The following is a 24247-nucleotide window of genomic DNA, read 5'->3' on the forward strand; positions in this document are numbered from 1 at the left end:
AGACCGTAGGATCCTACGCAGTGCCGTAGGGGACCGCACCGCCACTTCCCAGCAAATTAGGGACACTGTTGCTCCTGGGGTATTGGCGAGGACCATTCGCAACCGTCTCCATGAAGCTGGGCTACGGTCCCGCACACCGTTAGGCCGTCTTCCGCTCACGCCCAAACATCGTGCTGCCCGCCTCCAGTGGTGTCGCGACAGGCGTGAATGGAGGGACGAATGGAGACGTGTCGTCTTCAGCGATGAGAGTCGCTTCTGCCTTGGTGCCAATGATGGTCGTATGCATGTTTGGCGCCGTGCAGGTGAGCGCCACAATCAGGACTGCATACGACCGAGGCACACAGGGCCAACATCCGGCATCATGGTGTGGGGAGCGATCTCCTACACTGGCCGTACACCACTGGTGATCGTCGAGGGGACACTGAATAGTGCACGGTACATCAAAACCGTCATCGAACCCATCGTTCTACCATTCCTAGACCGGCAAGGGAACTTGCTGTTCCAACAGGACAATGCACGTCCGCATGTATCCCGTGCCACCCAACGTGCTCTAGAAGGTGTAAGTCAACTACCCTGGCCAGCAAGATCTCCGGATCTGTCCCCCATTGAGCATGTTTGGGACTGGATGAAGCGTCGTCTCACGCGGTCTGCACGTCCAGCACGAACGCTGGTCCAACTGAGGCGCCAGGTGGAAATGGCATGGCAAGCCGTTCCACAGGACTACATCCAGCATCTCTACGATCGTCTCCATGGGAGAATAGCAGCCTGCATTGCTGCGAAAGGTGGATATATACTGTACTAGTGCCGACATTGTGCATGCTCTGTTGCCTGTGTCTATGTGCCTGTGGTTCTGTCAGTGTGATCATGTGATGTATCTGACCCCAGGAATGTGTCAATAAAGTTTCCCCTTCCTGGGACAATGAATTCACGGTGTTCTTATTTCAATTTCCAGGAGTGTATATCGAGGGTGAGGACACCCTATCCACATTCCTCCAACCTCAACAACTTCTCCCCCATTTGCTTCCCCTGGTCCTACTCATCCCAACAAACCACCTTCCTAGATGTTGACCTCCACCTCAAAGGTGGCTACATCAGTACCCCTGTCCATATCAAACATACTAATCACCAGCAATATCTCCACTTCAACAGCTGCCACCCATTCCATTCCATTCTATACTAAGTAGTCTCTTCCATACAGCCTAGCCACCTGTGGTCGTCACATCTGCAGTGACGAGAAGTCCACCTTGAAATATGCTGAGGGTCTCACTGAAGCCTTCACTGACCATAATTATCCTCCCAACATTGTACAAAAACAAATCTCCCGTGCCTTATCTTTCCAGTCTCCCACCACTTCACAAAGTCCCACTGTCCGGCCACAGAGGAGCATTCCCCTCATAACCTAGTACCACCCAGGACTGGAGCAACTGAATAACATGCTCCGCAAGGGTCTCACTACCTCTCTTTGAGCCCTGAAATGAGAAATGTCTTGTCGCTATCCTTCCCACCTCTCCCACAGTGGTATTCTGCCATCCACTGAACATACACAATATATTCGTCCATCCCTACACAACCGCTGTTCCCAACTCCTTACCGCATGGCTCATACTTTTCCTATTCACAATATTGTTATATATTGACATTATTGAAATATATCATTTTCAAGTCTTTGAGATTCCTTGGAGCCACTTATGACACAGCAGTCTCTCTGCTGTGCTGGCGATGACATCAATCGCAGCACTACAACTGTCATCGCCACATGAAGCCCATAAAGAATACTTCAGACAAATAAACAGAACAATCACAACAGAAATCGTTCTGTAACAAATCTTTGTAGATAATAAAAATAGTTCTAAGTTTCAAAATGACTTTCCTACTAAACTTTACACAAACACATACCCATGTATGCTTGTTCATTTATGTGTCAAGCTAGTACGAGATTTTTCCTATTAATCAAATGTTTTTTGTTGAAATTCTTACAAATAAAACAACGAAAAACCTCACACTATCTCAACAGTACTTTCCACTTTATACCAAACTTTCCAAAAAACATAAAATTACTGATGTCAAAGCCTTTGAAGTTATAATTACAGCATAACTGCTTTTACTTCAATTAAGAATATTTAAGTGTATGAAGTGTACTACATAAATATTTACGTGTACAAAGTGTGATATTTGTTATTTTAAACATGCATGCACAGAAATTATCCAAAAGCTGCTTTAGTAGGCTACAGGAACAATAAAAATGTAATACAATACAATATATAACTATTACTTAGCCCACGTACCTGATTAACACAAACAACTGCTGCTTTGTATTGTTCTGCAAGTGCATGAAGTTTACCACCCACATTTCGAAGGTCTTTCGCTCTGCTCAAGGCATCTCCATGTTCATAATTGCGGAAAACACCAGCAATTGAGTCAACTACAATAAGCTTCACATTACGCTCTGACAGTAAACGGGGTAGACGAGTAGCAACACATTGCTTTAAAACCTCCTGTATGGAAATAGAAAGAATTCATCAAAGAACTTATGAACACAGGATATATTTTTTAACGTGTAAATGCTACTTTTTTGTTTTTCAATATGTCTATAGAAATGCCTAACGTTTTATTAGATCTGACAAGTAATATAATGGAACAATCATTCAAAAAAATTACATTTGAAAAGGTATGGAATGCAAATCATTACCATATTTGAATAGAAAACATCTTGATAACGTGATGGAAGCTTTACAGTGTAACAGAAATCGACGTTGACAGACTTATGTGCCTCCAAATTGTGTGGACTGTTCCTTCAATAGCTTGAAAGTAGAGGTGCAGGACCCTCAACCCTGTCATTGTATCATATCCAGGTGCTACTGATGGTTTCGCCGCTTTTACACTCAACTGTTCAGAGCAGAGTTAGTGGGCAATTAGATAAGGTGAGGTTAGTGTGTTCTTTGAACATTCATGTAATTTAATGTATCTGGGATTCACTTAGAAGACATATTTTAGCTGGGCCAGCATGACAGTTCATGAGTTAAATATTTTTTATGAGAAATGTCAAAATATTGATTAAGAGTTCAAGAATAATGTCGCTGAACCCAAAACACACAGATGTGAAGCCGGTAGACCATTCACAATGATCACACATCTAATTATGGGGCTGTAATCATATTTCTTCTCATATTTGAGTTATTTCATTCTTATAGAAATTGCATTCCCATGTCTTCTCATATATACTAGTTGTTGTTGTTGTTGTTGTGGTCCTCAGTCCGAAGACTGGTTTGATGCAACTCTCCATGCTACTCTATCCTATGCAAGCTTCTTCATCTCCAAGTAACTACTGCACCCTACATCCTTCTGAATCTGCTTAGTGTTTTCATCTCTTGGTCTCCCTCTGTGATTTTTACCCACCACCCTGCCCTCCAATACTAACTTGGTGATCCCCTGATGCCTCAGAACACATCCTACCAACAGATCCCTTCTTCTAGTCAAGTTGTGCCACAAAGTCCTCTTCTCCCAATTCTATTCAGTACCTCCTCATTAGTTACATGATCTATCCATCTAATCTTCAGCATTCTTCTGTAGCACCACATTTCGAAAGCTTCTATTCTCTTCTTGTCTAAACTACTTATTGCCCATGTTTCACATCCATACATGGCTACACTCCATACAAATACTTTTAGAAAAGTATTTCTGACACTTAAATCTATACTCGATGTTAATAAATTTCTCTTCTTCAGAAACGCTTTTCTTGCCATTGCCAGTCTACGTTTTATATCCTCTCTATTTCGACCATCATCAGTTATTTTGCTCCCAAAAGAGCAAAACTCGTCTACTACTTTAAGTGTCTCATTTCCTAATTCCCTCAGCATCACCTGATTTAATTTAACTACATTCCATTATCCTGGTTTGCTTTTGTTGATGTTCATTTTATATCCTCCTTTCAAGACACTGACCATTCTGTTCAATACTCTTTGCTGTCTCTGCCAGAATTAAAATGTCATCGGCAAACCTCAAAATGTTTGTTTCTTCTCTATGGATCTTAATTCATACTCCAAATATTTCTTTTGCTTCCTTTAATGTTTGCTCAAGACACAGACTGAATAACATTGGGGGGTAGGCTACACCCTGTGTCACTCCCTTCCCAACCACTGCTTCCCTTTCATGCCCCTTGACTCTTATAACTGCCTTCTGGTACCTGTACAAATTGTGAATAGCCTTTCGCTCCCTGTATTTGACCCCTGTCACCTTCAGAATTTGAAAGAGAGTATTCCAGTCAACATTGTCAAAAGCTTTCTCTAAGTCTACAAATGCTAGGAACGTAAGTTTGCCTTTCCTTAATCTATCCATCTTCTAAGATAAGTCATAGGGTCAGTAATGCCTCATGTGCTCAAACATTTCTATGGAATCCAAACTGATCTTCCCCAAGGTAGGCTTCTACCAGTTTTTTTCATTTATCTGTACAGAATTAGTGTTAGTTCTTTTGCAGTGGTTACTTATTCAACTGATGCTTTCTTTGGGATTGGAATTATTATGTTCTTCTTGAAATCTGAGGGTATTTCACCTGTATCATACATCTTGCACACCAGATGGTAGAGTTTTTTCATGCTTGGCTCTCCCAAAGCTATCAGTAGCTCCAATGGAATGTCATCTACTCCCAGGGCCTTATTTCAACTTAGGTCTTTCAGTGCTCTGTCAAATTCTTCATGCAGTATCATATCTCCCATTTCATCTTCACCTACATCCTCTTACGTTTCCATAATACTGCCCTCAAGTACATCGCCCTTGTATAGACCCTCTATATACTGCTTCCACCTTTCCACTTTCCCTTCTTTGCTTATAACTGGTTTTTCATCTGAGCTCTTAACATCTGTACAAGTGGTTCTCTTTTCTCCAAAGGTCTCTCTAGTTTTCCTGTAGGCAGTATCTATCTTACCCCAGTGAGATAAGCCTCTACATCCTCACATTTGTCCTCTAGCCATCCCTGCTTAGCCATTTTGCACTTCCTGTCGATCTCATTTTTTGCCTGCTTCATTTACTGCATTTTTATATTTTATCCTTTCATCAATTAAATTCAATATCTCTTCTGTTACCCAAGAATTTCTATTAGCCCTCATCTTTTTACCTAGTTGATCCCCTGCTACCTTCACTATTTCATCTCCGAAAGCTACCCATTCTTCTTCTACTGTATTTATTTCTCCTGTTCTTGTCAATTGTTGTCTAATGCTCTCTCTGAAACTCTCTACAACCTCTGGCTCTTTCAGTTTACGCAGGTCCCACCTCCTTAAATTACAACCTTTTTGCAGTTTCTTCAGTTTTAATCTACAGTTCATAACCAATAAATTGTGGTCAGAGTCCACATCTGCCCCTAGAAATTTCTGACAATTTAAAACCTGGTTCCTAAATTTCTATATTACCATTATATAATCTATCTGAAATCTTCCAGTGTCTCCAGGCCTCTTCCATGTAAATAACCTTTCATGATTCTTAAACCAAGTGTTAGCTATGATTAAGTTACGCTCTGTACAAAATTCTACCAGGTGGCTTCCTCTTTCATTCTTTACCCCCATTCCATTTTCATGTAATACTTCTCCTTCTCTTCCTTTTCCTACATTCAAATTCCAGTCACCCATGACTATTAAATTTTCGTCTTCCTTCACTGTCTGAATAATTTCTTTTATCTCATTATACATTTCTTCTATCTCTTCCTCATCTGTGGAGCTAGTTGGCATATAAACTTGTACTACTGTGGTAGGCGTGGCCTTCGTGTCTATCTTGGCTACAATAATGCGTTCACTACGCTGTTAGTAGTAGCTTACCTACACTATTTTTTTATTCATTATTAAACCTACTCCTGCTGTATTATCCCTATTTGATTTTGTATTTGTAACCCTGTATTCACCTGACGAGAAGTCTTGTTCCTCCTGCCACCGAACTTCACTAATTCCCACTATATCTAGCTTTAACCTATCCATTTCCCTTTTTAAATTTTCTAACCCACCTGCACGATTAAGGGAACTGACATTCCACTCTCCAGTATGTAGAATGCCAGTTTTGTTTCTCCTGATAACAACGTCCTCCTGAGTAGTCATCGCCCAGAGATCCAAACGGGGGACTACTTCACCTCTGGAATATTTTACCCAAGAGGACGCCATCATCATTTAACCATACAGTAAAGCTGCATGCCCCAGGGAAAAATTACGGCTGCAGTTTCCCCTTATTTTCAGCCGTTCGCAGTACCAACACAGCACACAACCAGCACAGCAAGGTTGTTTTGGTTAAAGTTACAAAGTTAGATCAGTCAATCATCCAGACTGTTGCCCCCGCAACTACTGAAAAGGCTGCTACCCCTCTTCAGGAACCACACATTTGTCTGGCCACTCAACAGATACCCCTCCATTGTGGTTGCACCTACAGTATGGTTATCTGTATCGCTGAGGCACACAAGCCTCCCCACCAATGGAAAGGTCCTTGGTTCGTGTGAGGGGATATACTAGTTGTACAAAACATACATCCATATATTCAAATGTACCTACACTTTATTAAAAAAAAAATACATAGAGCGAACTTAAAGCTTTTCTTTATTAATGTGTTAGATTTTGACTGGTCTAATAACTTTTTGGCAAATGTACTGTCTCGTGGTGGAACGTAACTGCTAGTGAACCAGGCTTTCACTGATGCTTCAAGTTTGCTCTTACAAATGACACAGATGACCAACTTAAGGATTATACTGAATGCTTTAATCTGCTGCTGACAATCACTCTTGCCAAATCAATTTTGCTTGATTACTTGGTTTTTACCTCTGTCAATCTGCTGGTTTTTTTTTTTTTTTTTTTACGTACTATTACACAATTTAGCACTTCAATTGCCCGAGAACCCTCCATTTCAAAACACACTTGTACTGACCTGAAGATCTCACAGCTATCTATTCCAGATAAGCAACAATTTATCTCGTGTTCGAGTTCAACATGCTACTGCTGGCAAATGGACTACAATCCATGAGATAGAAAAAATAACTGCTGAAAGTGGCATTGGATGACTTTCAACACAATCATTAAAAATGTTTTTGTGACTGACCACAAATGCAGCTACTAAATCATTGTCTTGTGTTTACCCCCCAACAGTTGACTTTTAGTTGTTAGGTGCAATGCTTTTTTTCAATAAGCAAAAATTATTACGTTTTGCACTGTAATCAGTTCTTCTGGTTGATGAGGGACAGACTGAGAACATAATCATCCACAATAACATATGGAATGCTTTTGTGGGTTCAGTCCAGTATCTTATGATAGTGTAATCGACACCTCTTTACCCAGATATACTTATAATCAAACAATGTAAAATACTTGACCTTACATTCTCTGATAAAATTTTGTAATTTGAAGAGAAATTTTGATTTTGTTTAACCAATCATTTTCATTATAGTGAAGCACCTAAATTTACTTCCTGTAGAAGTCAATGCGATGTAATGAAACAGAACCATGCAGAGCTTTGAAACTGCTCTGCTTCAAATACGTAGCTTTGCAGTCAAAGGGATGGTTTAAATAAACAAATACATTAAGTCTTGAGATTGATAATCTCTGTTTATTCACAGTGGACTGGAACTGCTCATGGCAAAAAATATGGATTATGTTATCACTGTAGCTTTTGTTATTGGACTACTGCAGCGTAGGTACACCAAAACATGGTGTAGCATTTCCCCATCTTGTCCTTGTTAAATGTGCATTCTGTACCACTATTCCACTGTGTAACCTCATTTAAGAATCATGTGTCTGTTGTGACTTTAGGATTGTTACAGTGAAATTTAGAATGTTCTCTTGTAGACTCAGTTGTGACCACCTTGTGCAAAAGTGCAGTTAAATTAATTTTATCAGATGGATAATGGAGACGCTAAACCCTGTTGCTTTAACCAATTAATGACTAGTGAACTCCCATGTGTATCAGCACAATTAAGATATTTTAAAAAATCAAGAAAAAACACTGTTCATAGGACTTCCTTAATGCGTGGATGGATTTTTACGTTTCTGTCCAAGGGCCAACTAACACATCTATCACATTAACCCTAAATAAATTCAGTCAAGTTCAGTACATGCAGGCCAGAATTTGCTATGAAATAATGTTCACTACTCACAGCATATCGAATTTTTTTAACGCACTGAATTCATTCAAAATAATACCTTTTTCACAATTACCAATTGTTTGTTACTAAACTGATAACCATCTGTGTGAGTGTTTAAAAAAATTGAACAAGATCACATGTTCAGACAAACTTCTGAACATACATGAAAAATAATTGAAATTCTTTAGCACATATCTAAAGTTACATTTCCATAAGCATGAAATAAAGAAATTCTAAGTGCAGATCACTCTTTAAATTAACTGCGGAAAAGTTTTTAAAGTTTAGTTTAAAGTCGCTTAACCCAAAATATTCAGAAGCCACACATCAAAAATATTTTTAAATATCTGTGATCAACACATTTGAATATCACAAATCCTCAAAGCAACCAGTTCATCTGAAGTGAAATTTTCTAAATCCACATAAGCAGAAAATCTTTCAGTGTTCACTATAGAGACACATGTTGAACAAACACATACCGGACAAATGCAAAGTGTCTCACCCCCCCTCTGCATGTGAAAATGGCTCGGTTTTATTTATACCCTCGCCTTTATGAGTAAAATTCAAACACTTCCGACTTTTGAAAACATACTTGAAGCTATGCATTACCTGTATTATATATCAGTTTGGACATAAATTTTATACGCTTATATCAGTCTCGACATAGATTTCATCAGCTTTCTAAAGCTGATCCTAGTTTTTATGTAACTTAAATGGTTTGGTCACAAATAATGTTTTTCTCCATGTAGACACTAGTCTGCATCGTTATGCTATCAGTAAAGATATAAAACTAAAACCAAATATCCTCATACTTCCCCAATAATATCTAATTATTAATGGTGCCACTACTTTGAATATTCCCTACCTTATTTATGAGGCAATTCAAGTTTTTATGCTTGGAATGGAGATTCCGGCCTGTAATTTGAAATACACAATATTCACAAAGAATCTACTATAACAGTTAGATAGTGCTCACTGGGACCTAACCACAGACATTTCTTTAGTAAGAATCTCTTAAGATGTTACTGAGACATTCATTTTTAAAGGTTATATATTTGACATTAAATAATGTGGCCATAATTTTTTTAAAAAATTAGCATTAACTTTTAAGCTTTTATATTAATGCAATTAGAAAATCTAAAACCTTATTCATGTATTTATTAGTAACAAACAAATTATAACTATCAGGATTCTCGATGTATTCATTATGGCAAAGGCAATGATATTACAATAAACAAAATAATATTTTGTGTAACATTACTATTACTATAAATATAAACGCCAAAATTGTTGTGTTACATAAATCATAAAACTGTTTGTTATTGGACATTTTTTTCAGAAGAATAGATTTTCTTCAGAACTTTTTCATTCAGCTTCAAGTAACTGAAAACTTCAAGGCAGCTTTATCTGAAATTTATTTTTGAAAGAAACAACGATTTCAGCATTTCAATTCTCAGTTGCATTTTTTCTGATGTCCATATTTTGTTCATGCTCATGAAAATTCTCTCTACAAGTGTATTAGTATCTGGCAACAATAATCAAAATTCTACCACCTTAGAAAAGTTGCTAAATAATAACTTTTGAGAGGTGAAATACCAAAACATTTCTACCCATCTCAAATGAACTCCTTTTCCCTCATAATTCCACTGAGCAATTCTGTCTGCAGTAGCTTAACATACACAAAATGGCATTATCATTGATATTTGTTGATTCACCAGATATGTATCTAATCACTGTATTTCAACACGACTCCATTTTAGGGCATCGTGAAGCAATATCGATACGAATTTCTCATGCATTTCAACTCTGTCAGTCTAGACTGTTAGGTATTCAATAAATGAACCATAGAAAGAATACACTACTGTTTGGAAATCCTCTACTTTCACCTCGCTTTCACCTTCTAATTTGTGGAAAGCACATTTTAAAACATGTGGGATAAAGCTGTTGTTCTTTTCTCAGTCATATTTCTTTCATCTTGGAAACAGCCACGGCTACTTCAACATCTGTTGTAAGCCCACTTTTTACCTGGAGAATTGCCTGGTGGAAAGTTGTGGTTTGGTTGCGGAGAAAAAGAACAACTTTTGCCAACGTATTTTCAAAAAAGGCTTTTACTATCACTGGACATTTTTCCCTACACAGAAAACAGGACCTAAATCCTTCAAAAAGTGTAAGAATTCTTCAAAGTGCAGGTATTAATGTTAACCATCCAGTGTTACTATAATCTAATAATATCCTGTACTCAATCTCAGCACATCTGCAGAAATCCGTCAGTGATTCTGCTTGCACGGTGTATGTATGAAAATGACATATAAAGGGTTGTTCACAAAATTTACTATCAATAGGTAAACAATCTGCAGCAGGGGATGGGGTAGACCATAATCGAACATGGACCAGCGGTTTGTCAGTCTAATGCCTTGACCACCAAGCTCACTCTGCTTGATGTGTAGAATGACGGGTACCCAAACTATATCATGAAAACACAAAAACATTACTAACTCTTTGACTCCCTGTTTTTTTTCCTATTTCAAAAACTAGGGAACATCTAGCAAAAAGTTAAAAACATTTGTCTCTCTATTTTTGGTATACAATATTAGCAAAATTTGATCAAAATCTGTGACTAACATGTCAGATAACCTCCTCGTAAATTTTGAGTCTGTAGCCATGTTACAGTCACAGCTGCGATTAGTTTATTTTTTATTTTTTTTACTATTATTCAATATTTTCTCTGTTCAGTCAAGTCAGCCATGGCTAGCCTCCAGCTAGCTGACCTGCGCTCTGGATTTCTCCCATTCAGAGCTTCGTCAATCACCCCACCTCAAAGGGTACCACCACCTATTGATGGAGCTAGTGTGGCCCAGCCTGGCCTTCACAGCAGTCAAAGCACACCCTCTTGGTTCTCACAACAGTTGCCAATTTGGCTGCTAACATTAAAACAGGACACACACACAGCTGCACCTGTTTTTAAAGTTTCTTTTAACTGTTTCTGGGATGTATTGTCTCAGTATACTGGGCATAGCTGTATGTCACATAATTTTTTTTTCAGCAGCTTATGTCTCGGTAATCTTTAAATTTATTAACCTACAAACATTGATTATATGCAAATGCAATCAATCTGGCCTTAGCTGCCGGACTTGGCAGTCATGTGTGCTTGAGGTGTACTTGCTTTTGTGTATGAATGGTGTGTGTTCCCCTGTTTCTCTTTTACTGACGAAGGCTGTGGCCAAAGGCTTTGTGAAGTCTCTTACTTGTGCCTGTTTGCAACATAAGGTGCTTCTTTATGCTAAGTAGCAATCTATCTTTACCTACATTGTTAATATCTTCAGTAGCCATTGTTAACTGCTGTAGAAACAAGATGACTATAAAGGTTCTGTGAACAAGGCACTGGTGCTTCTGCCAGAAAGTTTTCAGCACTGATCAGATGCATGTAATCCCCATTACTCATGATGTGGTCAAGAAGACAACCAGAGATATGAAACAAAAAGTTCTTTCGGGGTTGAAGTATTTCTACAAGGTTGATTAAGCATTGTTATGAGTATAAAAGTGCAGTCCAAAGCCCACAAGTTTCATAACTCTCTAGGACGACGTATTTTTCCAGAGAGATTAAAATACGGGTATGTGAAACCTCTCTTCAAGAAAGTTGATAAAACTGATGTATCACACTATCACTGGATCTCTCAGTTAACACATTTTCCAAAGTTCCAGAGAAACGGAATTCAGAGCTGTTGATTACCTGAATAGTCATGAAGTTTTCAGTTGATATTAGTTTGGTCTGTGGCAAGGTCTATAAAAAGATGATGATATTTTCACCTTCACTGATCAAAATCTTAGCTCTCTAAACAATAAACTTGCACCAATCAGAATCCTAAGCAACTTATCAAATGCTTTTGACTAAGTACAGAACGAAATTTCTCTAATTAAAGATGACTTTCATTGTTTTAACAAGTGACAATTACTGATAGTAATGGATGTCCAGCTTCATTAGAGCGGGGCACAATAAACAATGTAGTACCACCAAGCTGAGTACTGAGCTCTTTGCTACTTCTGATGTTCATAAAAGACCTACCATTCTGGTTTGCCCTCTATGCAAATGATACATCTCTCCAAGTTGATAAAACAGCACAATAAAAAATATGGAAACATCTGCTATACATGTCTTTGCCAATATCCTCAAACTGGTTGAACTATAATGGACTCACTCCAAATATCACTGAAACACATTATGTACAATACCATGTGACACCAAGGAACAAGCTGGCATAAATAAAAAATAAAGGACGTCAACTCCTCCAAGTTATTAGGTGTACACACTGACAGCAAATTAAATTGGTCTGGTGATATTCCAGATCTGGCAAAGTAACTTAATTGCCTCAGCTACACACAAGGATGCAGCCTGAACTACTTACTTTGGATACTTTCACACATTATTGTCTTAGGGTGTCAACTTTCGGTAACAGGCCACTGCAAATAAAAAATGTTTTGCACAGGAGAGAGGAATGTGAATTACAAGAAGTGTCCATCCAAGACACTCTTGCAGGGATTTGCTCTGGAAACTACAGGTTTTCAAAATATATCTTTCCTCCCAACATGTTTTGTTAATAAAACCATTTTCTCTTCAAAATCAATAGTGCATATCATGTAGCACAGCAACCAAACTAACTTTATCTTTGTTGCAGAAAAGCATAGAAAGTGTTCATACTTTACTAACAGACATCAAAAGCATTGTTCATGAAACATTGAAATTCCAGAGCAAATTGAAGCAATACATGTTGCAAAAATTGTGTTACTCAAGTGGTGAGATTTTTCAATATTAATGAGCACCTGGTTATATAGTTTTATTAATGTGATGTCTCATTACAAGTAAACTTAAATACAAATTGTCATGTTGTGTGTCAAAATATCCATATTTATTTTCAAGTATTAGAATTATTCAGGGAGTCTCAGTAGTCCTTGTGTGAATACAAATTCTTATAGTATATTGTAAAATACACGGTGACTTTTTTAATAGTAAGATTTTACTTGCGTCAATGTAATTATTAGCTCGAATGTCTCACTGATGTATGCAAAGATATAAATTCTTTTTATGTTGTATAATTTACTATATTTGTATTAAGAAGTCAGTTAGTAAGAGGTATAGCATGAATGTACACCATATATTACCCCACTCTATTCATTTTATAGTACAGGGGTAGGCAACCACAAAGCCTTCACGATCAACTATCCCGTATCAACATATCAAAGTGATCTACTTTTAAAAATTCAATTGCTACATTTTTAATTTTTGGATACCAGTACTGTAAAACAACTATTTAAAATAAAAGTTTTAAATCTTCACTATTTATTTGAAACATAAAAATTTTATTTCATAATATTCTCAAGTATATTCTTACATTAATAACACAAGAATTATTTTACATTTAATGTGAAATCTGAGTAACTGTTTTGTCAACAATGTCCTTTATATTTGGTGTATAACTTGTTACACTTAGTCGAATACACGAGCGCAGATGTTCATCAGTCAACCTTGATATGTGTTTAAAGTTCATATTTGAAAACAGTCATTCACACAGGTAGGCAGAAGCAAACAAGGCATTTATTCTAAGAGCAACATTAACTAAGATAGGGTATTTCTCCTGAGGAATTAGAGGCCAACAGGTTTTGGGTTCTGCAACACTTTTTAGAAACAAATAATTTTTAATGATATTATTTCAAGTTCAAGAGCTGCCCTATCTATGTCAAAAACTTTTTCAATGGAAGAATATATATTCAATAGTTCAATGTTAGCCCAAGGGAAAGATACAAACTGGGTTACCACTGAAATCTTTTTGAAGTCTGAAAACCGATCACTGAAATCATCCCTCAAATTGGAGATCATTATTGCATGACATTCACTATAGCAAGGTATCTCACTTTCTTCTATTTGTGTCTTCAGAATTGGAAAATGTCTTAATTCACCCTTCTTAAGGCAGGACTCCCACAAAAACAATTTTCGGTAAAAGAATTTACTTCAGATATCATATCAGCAATATCTTTGCCATTGCCTTGAAATTTAAAAAGCCAGAGAGGATCTTCAATACAAGCTGACAGACTATTCTCATCTTGTTCTTGCAAAAACAATTTGATAGCTGGTAAAAGTTTGTGGAAATGTTGCAGCACTTTTCCGTTGCTGAGCCAATGCACTTCAGTGTAGAGCAGTAAATCTCCATACTGTAGTTCTAGTTCATTCACCAAATCTTTGAAAAGTCGTCTTTGAAGAGAGTGAGACCTAATTTTTTTGACTATCTTTACAACAGTGCTCAAAGTTTCATTCAAATTTAAAAACTTTCCACACAGAGACTGCTGGTATAAAATACAGTAATAAGTTAAAACGGTGGAAAACTTTCATCTCTTTGACACAGAGCAATAAAACCAGGTTTAGAACCTCTCAAGGCTGAGGCTTCATCTGTGGTAATGCTTACAAGCTTGTGGATAGGTATTTTCTCCGATAGAATGAGTTGCTTCAGGGCAAAAAATATATCTTCTCCTCTTTTATGGCCTTTTGAAGAAATTACTTTCAAAAGTTCTTCCTTGACACTAAAGTTATTAAAAACCATCCTTACAAAAACTTGAAACTGAGCAGTACCTGTTGCATCAATGGACTAATCTAATAGCATTGAAAAATGACAGCACTCATCCAAATCTGTTTTAAGTTGAGAGAAAACATCATTAGACATATTTTCAACTCTCCTTGTGACCGTTCTTGATGAAAGTTGAAGGGATTCAATGGCAGCAACTATTTCTTGAAATAAACATCTTGTCAGCAGCTTCTCGAAATGCTTCTTTTATGAATTCAACATCTTCGAAGGCTTTCTTCCTTTTCACCAATACATTCAAAACCCGATAAGAAGCAAGAGTGACAGCATCACTTTTGTCTAATGGTTTCGTGAACATGCTTTGTTGAACACTTAATTGATTTTTAAGTTTCTTGATTTTCTCTTTTCTCAGTTCAGAGTTTACAGGAAACTCTTGTGTTAACACGTGGGTGCACAGTTTTGAAATGTCTCTCAACATTTGTCTTTTTCACAAATGCAATCTTAGAGCCACACAATAAACAAATGCATGTGCCATTTCAATCTGTTATGAAAAATTCGTGTTACTATTCGGAATCAAAATGATAAATTTTTCATTTTTTTGATACACAACTCATTATGCGTGAAGTCACTGCACTACTCGTACGTTCTCGAAAAGTGTCAACAAGGTATGCAACTACGCATGCTCAGTGCTGAGTAATGACGGCACAAATAAGTTCTACCTATGTCCTTTCCACGCACTACTACATAGTAGAAGTTGGTAGAACACGGCACGAAACTCACCGCCTTTTCCTGACACATATCAAACACATTTCACACAGATGAGTGAAACAGTGCAGCAATGAGTGGTACACAGGTAGCAACTGATTTAACTATTGCGGCAAAAAAATTTAGAGGTTCAAGGTAGATGCTGGTACCAGTTCTACGCTGTTATCAACAAACAAAACAACTTGTGTCGAATGAGCATGCATTTTTACTGCTATGGAAAACAGTTGACAATTTTATTCAACAATTTTTCTTTTGCACTCTCAGTACTGAAGCGATCTACCAGTAGATCGTGATCGACGTGTTGCCGACCCCGTAGTAAATATTCATTACTGAAACGGAAAAAAGTACACTGACTCATTCCATATACTGAAACTCTACAGCTATTGTTATCAGTTGAACTCCTAATAATATAAATCCTGGACTTGTCAGTGAAGAGAACCCAACACCATAGACCCAGGTTTCATCTCCGGTGTTTCGTAACCCACCTTTTTCACATACCATGGAGTTGGGGGATTGATACTGTTACTTGTAATGAACAACTGAAGACTAACTGTAACATGTGGGGTCAGTTACATATTGTCTGGGCCAACACAACCCTCCCACTTCCTTTGAAAAAGTGCCACACACTACTAAACTACGCCGAGATTGCAGGTTTACTTTCAGCGTCATTACACAGATAGCTGCTCATAGCAGTCAGCTGCAGTCAAAAGAACACTGGGAAAGAGGGTTTTGATATGAAAAAAAAAAAAAAAAAAAAAAAAAAGCAGAAACTATGCCAGTCATGAGGGTGGCAGAGGTACTTTTTTTTGAGTAATTCATTCTCAGAAGATGAAATGCTGTACTATTCATATATAATTACACTGATCAGCCACAACATTATACCCATTTACTCCATAGTTGGTATGTCCATCTTTGGCAAGGATAACAGGGACGATGCATCATGACGTGGAAGCAAGGCCTTGGTAGGTCACTGGAGGGACTTGGCACCACATCTGCACACATGAGTCATCTAATTCCGATAAATTCCAGGGAGGCAGGCAATGAGCTCTCATTCCACGTTCAATCACATCCCCAGATGTATTCAATTGGGTTCAGATCTGGCGAATTGGAGGGCCAACACATCATATGGAACTTGACACTGTGTTCCCCACACCACTCCATCATACTACTGGCCTTATGACATGACACATTATCTTGTTGAACAATTCCACTGCCATCGGGAAACATTATCGTTAAAGAAGGGGTGTATATGGTCTCCAATGAGAGTGTGACACTCTTTGGCCATCATGGTGCCTTGCACAAGCTCCACTGGACACACAGATGCCCACATGAATGTTCTCCCACTGGCCCCATGGATTCCCACATGAATGTTCTCCAGATCATAACGGAGCCACCACCAGCTTGACTTGGTCCCACAGTAGAGGTGCCAAGGAGTTGTTCCTCTGGAAGATGATTGATTCGGACCCTCCCCATCGACATGCTGAAGCAGGTCTTGGGATTCATCAGACTATGCAATGGTCTATCACTGCACAAAAGTCCAGTGCCAATAGTCATGTGCCCATTTCAGCCATGGTTGTCAATGTTATGGTGGTAACATTGGCACATGCATTGGAGTTTCATCATTAGGAGTGTTCAGTGCTGTGTGTGTTCAGACACACCTGAACTCTGCCCAACATTAAAATCTTATGTTAGTCCCACCACAATCTGCCCAGCCTACGATGTCCGACGTCTGTAATAAGAGATGGCTGACCAACCCTACAATGTCTGGATGTTTTTTCACCTTGGCTGCACCACGTGTTGAAGACATTCACCACCACACTCTTCAAACAGCTCACACGTTGTGCAGTTTCTGAAATGCTCATGTCAAGCATCCATGCTATCACAAACTGCCCTCAGTCACACTCAGATAGATCGCACACCTCCCCTGTTCCAAACAAGAACAGCACACTAACTGGTACTACATGTGTTTGTGTCTGACTAGCAGTCATTTCTCACCAGGTGATGCTGCTGTCACCTGGACGGGTTAGTATCAATAGTAGGTCGGTGGTCAAAATGTTCTGGCTGATCAGTGCATCAATGTATGACTTGTAAAATCTACAATGATAACTAGAGACTTCAGTGTACTAGATTCAAAAAAGTTGTTAATGATTTTTACAGCTCATATTCAGCTTCTGTCAGTTACGAAAAAAGAAAGAAAACATACCACATCAGCTATATGTTCGATAAATATGTTATCACCAAAATTAATTTTTTCACGCATCAATTTGCCTCTGTTCCATGACATAGGAAAAGTTGTAATGAGCTGCTGTAATCTCTGATGAGGGAACACATCTTCAGTACAAATGAAAACTGCACCTGAAATAGAAAACACTAAAGGGTTAGCAATAATTAGCAAAAGACGAAAATTCATTTTACATTTCTCATGTGTAATAATAGAAGTACACGCAGAATATGAAAACACCTGAACTGTGCCAGAAGTAGTGAAAAATAAAAATTCACAATGTAAATCATCGAACTATTTCGACATACATAATATGAAATTTATATTCAATTTTCACAACTTAACTCATTAGACAATATTCCCACAAGTAATATGTTTTAAGTAATATGTTTTATCTAGATTCAGTAAACAAAAACTTAGGTAAAAAATACATGTGTCAATATTCACTGGCCACCCTATTCTTTTAGAGGCATCTTTATTTACAGAGTAGAATTTCAAATTCAGCTTGAGATATCGAAATAATGTTTTTGGCACATTACAGTGTATAAATGAGCATGTAGTTTTCTGAACATTAATGCTCAAAATATTTTTTTCAATGTCAATGGCATCAAGTCACTGCCTTTGAGGAAGGTAGCACATGATTATTTTCCATGCAGGTACATAAGTGGGGATCAAATGAAATAATATGTATTTTAAATCGAAAAAGTCACTGTGTAGAAGAAATAAATGGAACCATGTTTCAATAGAAGTTTGACTGCTCTCTAGTGGCAATCATAATATATCTTCCATAACTGTAACAGATAATGCTTCACATCATTCAATGATCATTGATTAGACATCTACTTGCCTCTGGAACACAGGTGGCAGAAAGAGGGGGGATAAAATCAGCTATTGGAGCTCATGGTTTGTAATGAATCGCAGTTCTCTCTGTTGTATATGAATTAACTACACACCTTTACCACAAAATTCCAAGAGTGGCAGCATACCATTGCCATTTTAATTACCTAGAACCTGGGTGACGGCATAGGATAAAGAACAACACAAAATGTATGCTGGCAGAAGCAGAGCATCTGACAAAGGACACTGCAAACTAAATTTCATTACAAGAGCAGCAAAACTCTGTGAAACACAAAATGTAAATAAGAATAAATCTCTGGCTGAATGAATGTGAAGTAGAAAATAAGTTGAGTAATGAAACTTCCTGGCAGATTAAAACTGTGTGCCGGACTGAGACTCGAACTCGGGACCTTTGCCTTTCGCGGGCAAGTGCTCTACCAACTGAGCTACCCAAGCACAACTCACGCCCCATCGTCACAGTTGCCAGTACCTCGTCTCCTACCTTTGCCAGTGCCTCGTCTCCTATCTTCCAAGGAAGGTAGGAGACGAGGTACTGGCAGAAGTAAAGCTGTGAGGACGGGGCGTGAGTTGTGCTTGGGTAGCTCAGTTGGTAAAGCACTTGCCCGCGAAAGGCAAAGGTCCCGAGTTCGAGTCTCGGTCCGGCACACAGTTTTAATCTGCCAGGAAGTTTCATATCAGCGCACACTCCACTGCAGAGTGAATATCTCATTCTGGAAGTTGAGTAATGTTATTTGATTAAATACTGACAGCTGTTTTAGTGAGCGCAAAGATAAAGTTGAAAGTGATTTACTATCAAGGTAGTGCTTCTGTTGGTGGTACTAAAAAATGTCTAATTTGTTGGAAAATCTGTTATTCTGAAACATTTACTGTGTGAAGATTACACTCATCTTCTGCTACCATCAAGACTAATGCTCCCAACAAAGACACTGTCAATCACAATTTCCGAGTACATGTTCAGTTTAATTTTTTGTTGCATGCAACTACTGATTGCATGGCCATGTGTTATGCTGTGAACTAGCTAGCAACACTGTTCCCCTGGCGTCATTGTAATATATTGACCTCAAAGTTATTTTACTTGTGGTATAGTGATAGTTAATATTTACTACAGCATGCAGAAATAGTTTCTTGCAGTTTTTTCTCTTTGTATAATGTATGCATTGGTTTATTCCATAGTTCTCCTTCGTGATGCACTATACAGAACAGGATGAATGAATTAATGAATTTTTAATGGTACTCAATTGTTGACTTACTGACATGAAACATCATTCAGTAGTTCAATTTCTCACAAAATTTAACCACTGGCATTAGATCCTTGTGCAGTAATACATCTACCATTCTAGCACTAATAGATTGCTATATCTTGCAACTACTGCATGAGAGTGTGAGTACACTGAGTGTAGAGACACTGCGCATGTGTACTTAAATCGACTGCCAACTATATCAGTGCAAGCTGGTCTTTAGGTATGCCATAGGAAGCGTGCACGTGGCATGGTCTCCGCCACGCCATCTGCCGATGCCTCGCGCCTATATACCGGTAAGCATGGAGCAACACTGAATTAATCCCACTATGTTCTTTTAGTCTGAACTGCTCACATCAATAGTTCTGTCTATTGTTTATGTTGTAGTTCCACCAGTCTATCCACCCACTTTTCCTCCATTTGATGACTCAGCCAAGGATTGGAGAGCTTCCAAAAAGGACTCAGACAACATTTTCTGGCTTTTGGTGTGACAGACTTGTATTTGTGAAAAGCCTTATTCCTCTCGTAGATTTCACCTGAGGTGTATCTTACAAGAACTGGCAGCTCTTACTTTTGATCACATAAGCAGTTTATTGTCCAACTACCATTGCAAACAAATGCATGTCGTAGTGGTGCGAGGTGAATTCTACTGATGCGGCAAGAAACCAAACCAGTCATACAGGGCCTGGGCAGTTGAACTTCATGGCCTTAGCCCTTAGTGATGACTCTTTTGGTGCAAGACACAATTATCTCTTTAGCTAATGACGAAGAAGTGCACCAGAAAGCTTTACTCTGTGAAATCCCCCCACTGGCAGACGTTTTGAAAATAGCACAATCCTTTGAAGTTTCTTGGGTAGCAAGTGACCAGATCGAAGCGTGGGGCGATGTGCCAGTAGTGTCATATGATGTGCCCTTTAGGATGACACACAGCTTGCATGAAAAAGCAGCAGTGGCACCAGTTAACATGCAGGCCCGGCACCGAGCAGACCAAGACTGCTCCAAGCAGCTGCGATCACCGCAGTACCAGCGTCAGCATTCTCTTTTTCCATTATTTGTTGTGTCCAGCATGGACATTTGGTGTGCCTTAAGCACTGGGCTACTTGTAATGCTTGCAGAAGGAAGGCCATATCATCTCAGTGTGTCATTCATCAAAGGTTGCTCAGGATAGGGTCATGGACGTAAACTGTGTCACTTCAATGTTCGTGACTTCTCCCAAGCTGTTAATCAATTTACGTGTTTTTTGCCTAGTGCTCCGGCTACAGGTTGACAAGTGTTGCAATGGCAATATTGAATTCTCAAACCGATTTGAGTTTAGGCTCACTATCACTGACACTGGTCACGCGGAAGCTAGTCAGTTATAACAAACAGAACATTGTACTGTTCAGACACTTTACGACATCTGCCTCTTAAAAGTCAGTGGTTTGCTCTATTAAATTTTTGGTGGTTGCTGATACCAGTGTTCAGAACTTTTTCAGAATGGACAAATTTCATGTACTTGGATTTTCTATCACTGACGCAGTTCATCTTGAGTCGAATTATGTACTGTGTACTCAATTGTACACAACGTGTGAGGAGTTTTTGTACTTTTTTTGGAATACATAGTGTGTGCTACGAATTATTCTGCACATGTTTGTTTTAAATCCAAGGCTTGGCCTTGTTTTTGTGATGTATGTCCAATTCCTGTTACCTGAAAGGTCATGTGAAAACAGAATTGTACGGACTTCAATCTCTAGAGGTGGTGCGACCTCTTATGGCTAGCAAATGGTCATCTCTGCTGGTTGTAGTTCAGAAGCAGTTGGGGAAGCTTTGCCTCTGTGGTGAATTCAGTACTGCTGTCAGTGTGCACTCAATCATGGATATATATCCTCTCCCACCCCAAGAGGAACTGTTGGAAAAAATACTGGATGGCTAGTACTTCCCTAAAATTGATTTGTCTGAAGCGTATGTGCCAGTTCCTGTGGACAAAGAATCTCAGAGTCCTAGTTTTGAATATTCCTTTTGATCTCTGTCAACATTTCTAACTTCCTTCTAGCATCCCTGCTGCTTTCCAACAATTTTTAGAGCAACTGACTATTCCTGTCCTTGGATTCACTAATTATCTGGACGATATTGTCGTCATGGGCTCCTCCACAGCCGATTACTTGAAAAATTTGCATACTTTGTTTCCTGTCTTACTGTTTGCAGGCTTATGGTGTAACCTCGTAAAATTCCAGTTTTTTTTTTATCTTCTATTGTTTATTTGGGGTTCGAGGTCTCACAGGATGGGGTTCACTCTCAGCCAGGCCACATCTCTGCTATTATGTCTATGCCCCTCGTCTACAAAGGAGCTTCAGGACTTCCTATGGAAGATAGCCTACTACCATAAATTCCTGTCAGGGGTGGCCACATTGGCCCATCCATTGCATGCTTTGTCACATAAAAACATACCTTTTTGCTGCAGTCCGGATTGCGAATGTGCTTTTCAAATGGTGAAATCCGAACTACTCTCAGCCCCTTGTTTAGCTACATTCTCTCCAGAACAGCAGATAGTTTTGGTGGCTGACACTTCGCGATACAGCCTCAGTGTGGCCCTCAGGCACTAATATGCTGACAGCTCTGAACAAGCTGTTGCTTTTGTCTTTAAATCTTTCACTCAAGCCTGGAATCATTACTTTCAGACAGAAAAAAAAGAGGCTCTTGTCACAGTCTATGTTCTCTAGAAATTTCATGTTCTTTTTTTGTATGGCTCCCAGTTCTACCTTATTACTGAGCACAAACTGTTGGTTTCCTTGTTTAACCCTCACACTTCCTTGCCTGACAAGGAAGCACACCACCTACAATGCTAGGCACTGTTCCTGTCTCGTTACAATTACAAAATCCATTTTTGACCTATGTCTAAAGATCTTGTCCCGCCTTCCTGTGGATCCTGATCCAGACTTTGATCATGAAGAATTGCATTGCTTCCATCTTGATACTGAAACATTGGCCACAGTTGAGGGCTTTCCAATTACAAACTTGCACATAGCAGCTGCCATTGTTGTCAACCTGGTAGGCGGTTTGATTTTTTTAACAGGGCTGGTCAGATAAACCGCCAGGTCAGGCTTCAGAGCCCTGTGCACCTATTTCTCCTTATGGTGTCGTTTCTCTGTTTCTGAAGGTGTTTTGCTGCTGTCAACGGAAGACTCCCTCCCAAAGTAGTCATTCCCACTGTGTTACGGCACAAGGTTCTACGCCTTCTCCACCAGGATCATTGGGGAGTTCCGTGCACTAAACTATTGGCTAGGAGACATGTTTTTTGGCCAGTATGGCAAAAGTGTCCGTTTTGTCGCATCTTAAGAGCAGTGTGTCCAACAAAAGGCAGTTACCAGGGTGTCTCTGCTCCCGTCTGATGTATGCCAGCCATGGGAACACGTTCATGTAGGCTTTGCGGTTCCCTTCCTGAATTTCTATTGGTTGTTGGTTGTGGATGCATTTTCCCAGTTTCCTTAGAGTCTCCAGTGCGTATTAACATCGCCTGAGGTCACAATTCATACACTTCAGGTTTTTTTCTATTGAGAGGTTGTCTTTTACCTTATTTCATGATAATGGTTTCAGTTTGTTTCTCACACCTTTCAGAAGAACCAAATGAAAAAGTTTGATGTGGATTCTTCATGGGATGACACCTTCTCTGTTTTCTGAGAACCTATCACTTAATGCTTATGGGGGAGCAGATTCCAGCTGAGTTGCTTCACAGCCAGCAGCCATGCACGTCCCTTCACCTTCTGTGGCCTGCAATGCATCCCGCAGTCAATTTGTCCAGCCATTTCATACCAGGATCACCCATGTGGGTGCAAGGATTTGGTCGTCAGGTGGATACCGGCCACTGTTGTCCGCCACCGGGGACACTATCTTTGTGATGCCTGTACAGCCAACGGGTTGTTAGCATACCACTTTCATCAGTCCTGCTCCCAGTCACCATCGGACCTCACCGTCATTGCCTCAGTCAACGTTGCCAGTGGGTCCTGTCCTGTCTGCTCCACACTGGGCCCTGCCTGCTAATGTCAATGCGGAGACGGCGATGGCGCTCTTCTGCCTGGTGCTGTCATCAGGCATCGTGCGCACTCATCACTCTTGGGCGTGCTCGCGTCTCCACACATTCTGGTCCTATGCTCCAGTGCCTGCCTAGCACAATTTTCCAACCCTGCCGTCAGCACTGGTTGCTGCCACTTCGGAACTGATGGATATGTCTCTCGCCAGGCTGCCAGCATGTTCTATGTCACCAGGGTGCCCGAAGGGCGTGCGAGTGTGAATGCGTCATGTGTAGTGTTGCTGCGCATGTGTACTTAAATCAATCACCAGCTGTATCAGCATGGTCCAGCCACTAAAGGCCGCCTGTAGGAAGCGTGGACATGGCACAGTCTCAAATGTGCCATCTACTGGCGACTCACACCTATATACGCACAGAGCAGCACTGTTCTTTTTAGTCTGTACCACTCACATCAGTTGTTCTGTGTATTGCTTGTGCTGTACCTTAAGTAAGA

General features: G+C 39.4%; 1 protein-coding gene across 2 annotated transcripts in view; it reads right to left on the reverse strand.

Moving 5' to 3' along the window:
* LOC126455665 (DNA repair protein XRCC3-like) overlaps positions 1–24247 on the reverse strand; it is a 118383-nt gene that overhangs the window by 34526 nt on the left and 59610 nt on the right. For both annotated transcript variants that reach the window (XM_050091433.1, XM_050091432.1), the window contains exons 4-5: positions 17635–17786; positions 2285–2494 (exon numbers count right to left, since the gene is read on the reverse strand). In XM_050091433.1, the coding sequence (XP_049947390.1) occupies positions 2285–2494; positions 17635–17786 (362 nt within the window). The remainder of the gene's footprint in view (positions 1–2284; positions 2495–17634; positions 17787–24247) is intronic.

This window comes from Schistocerca serialis, chromosome 2, assembly GCF_023864345.2.
Source record: "Schistocerca serialis cubense isolate TAMUIC-IGC-003099 chromosome 2, iqSchSeri2.2, whole genome shotgun sequence".
In the NCBI taxonomy this organism is placed as follows: Eukaryota; Metazoa; Arthropoda; class Insecta; order Orthoptera; family Acrididae; genus Schistocerca; species Schistocerca serialis.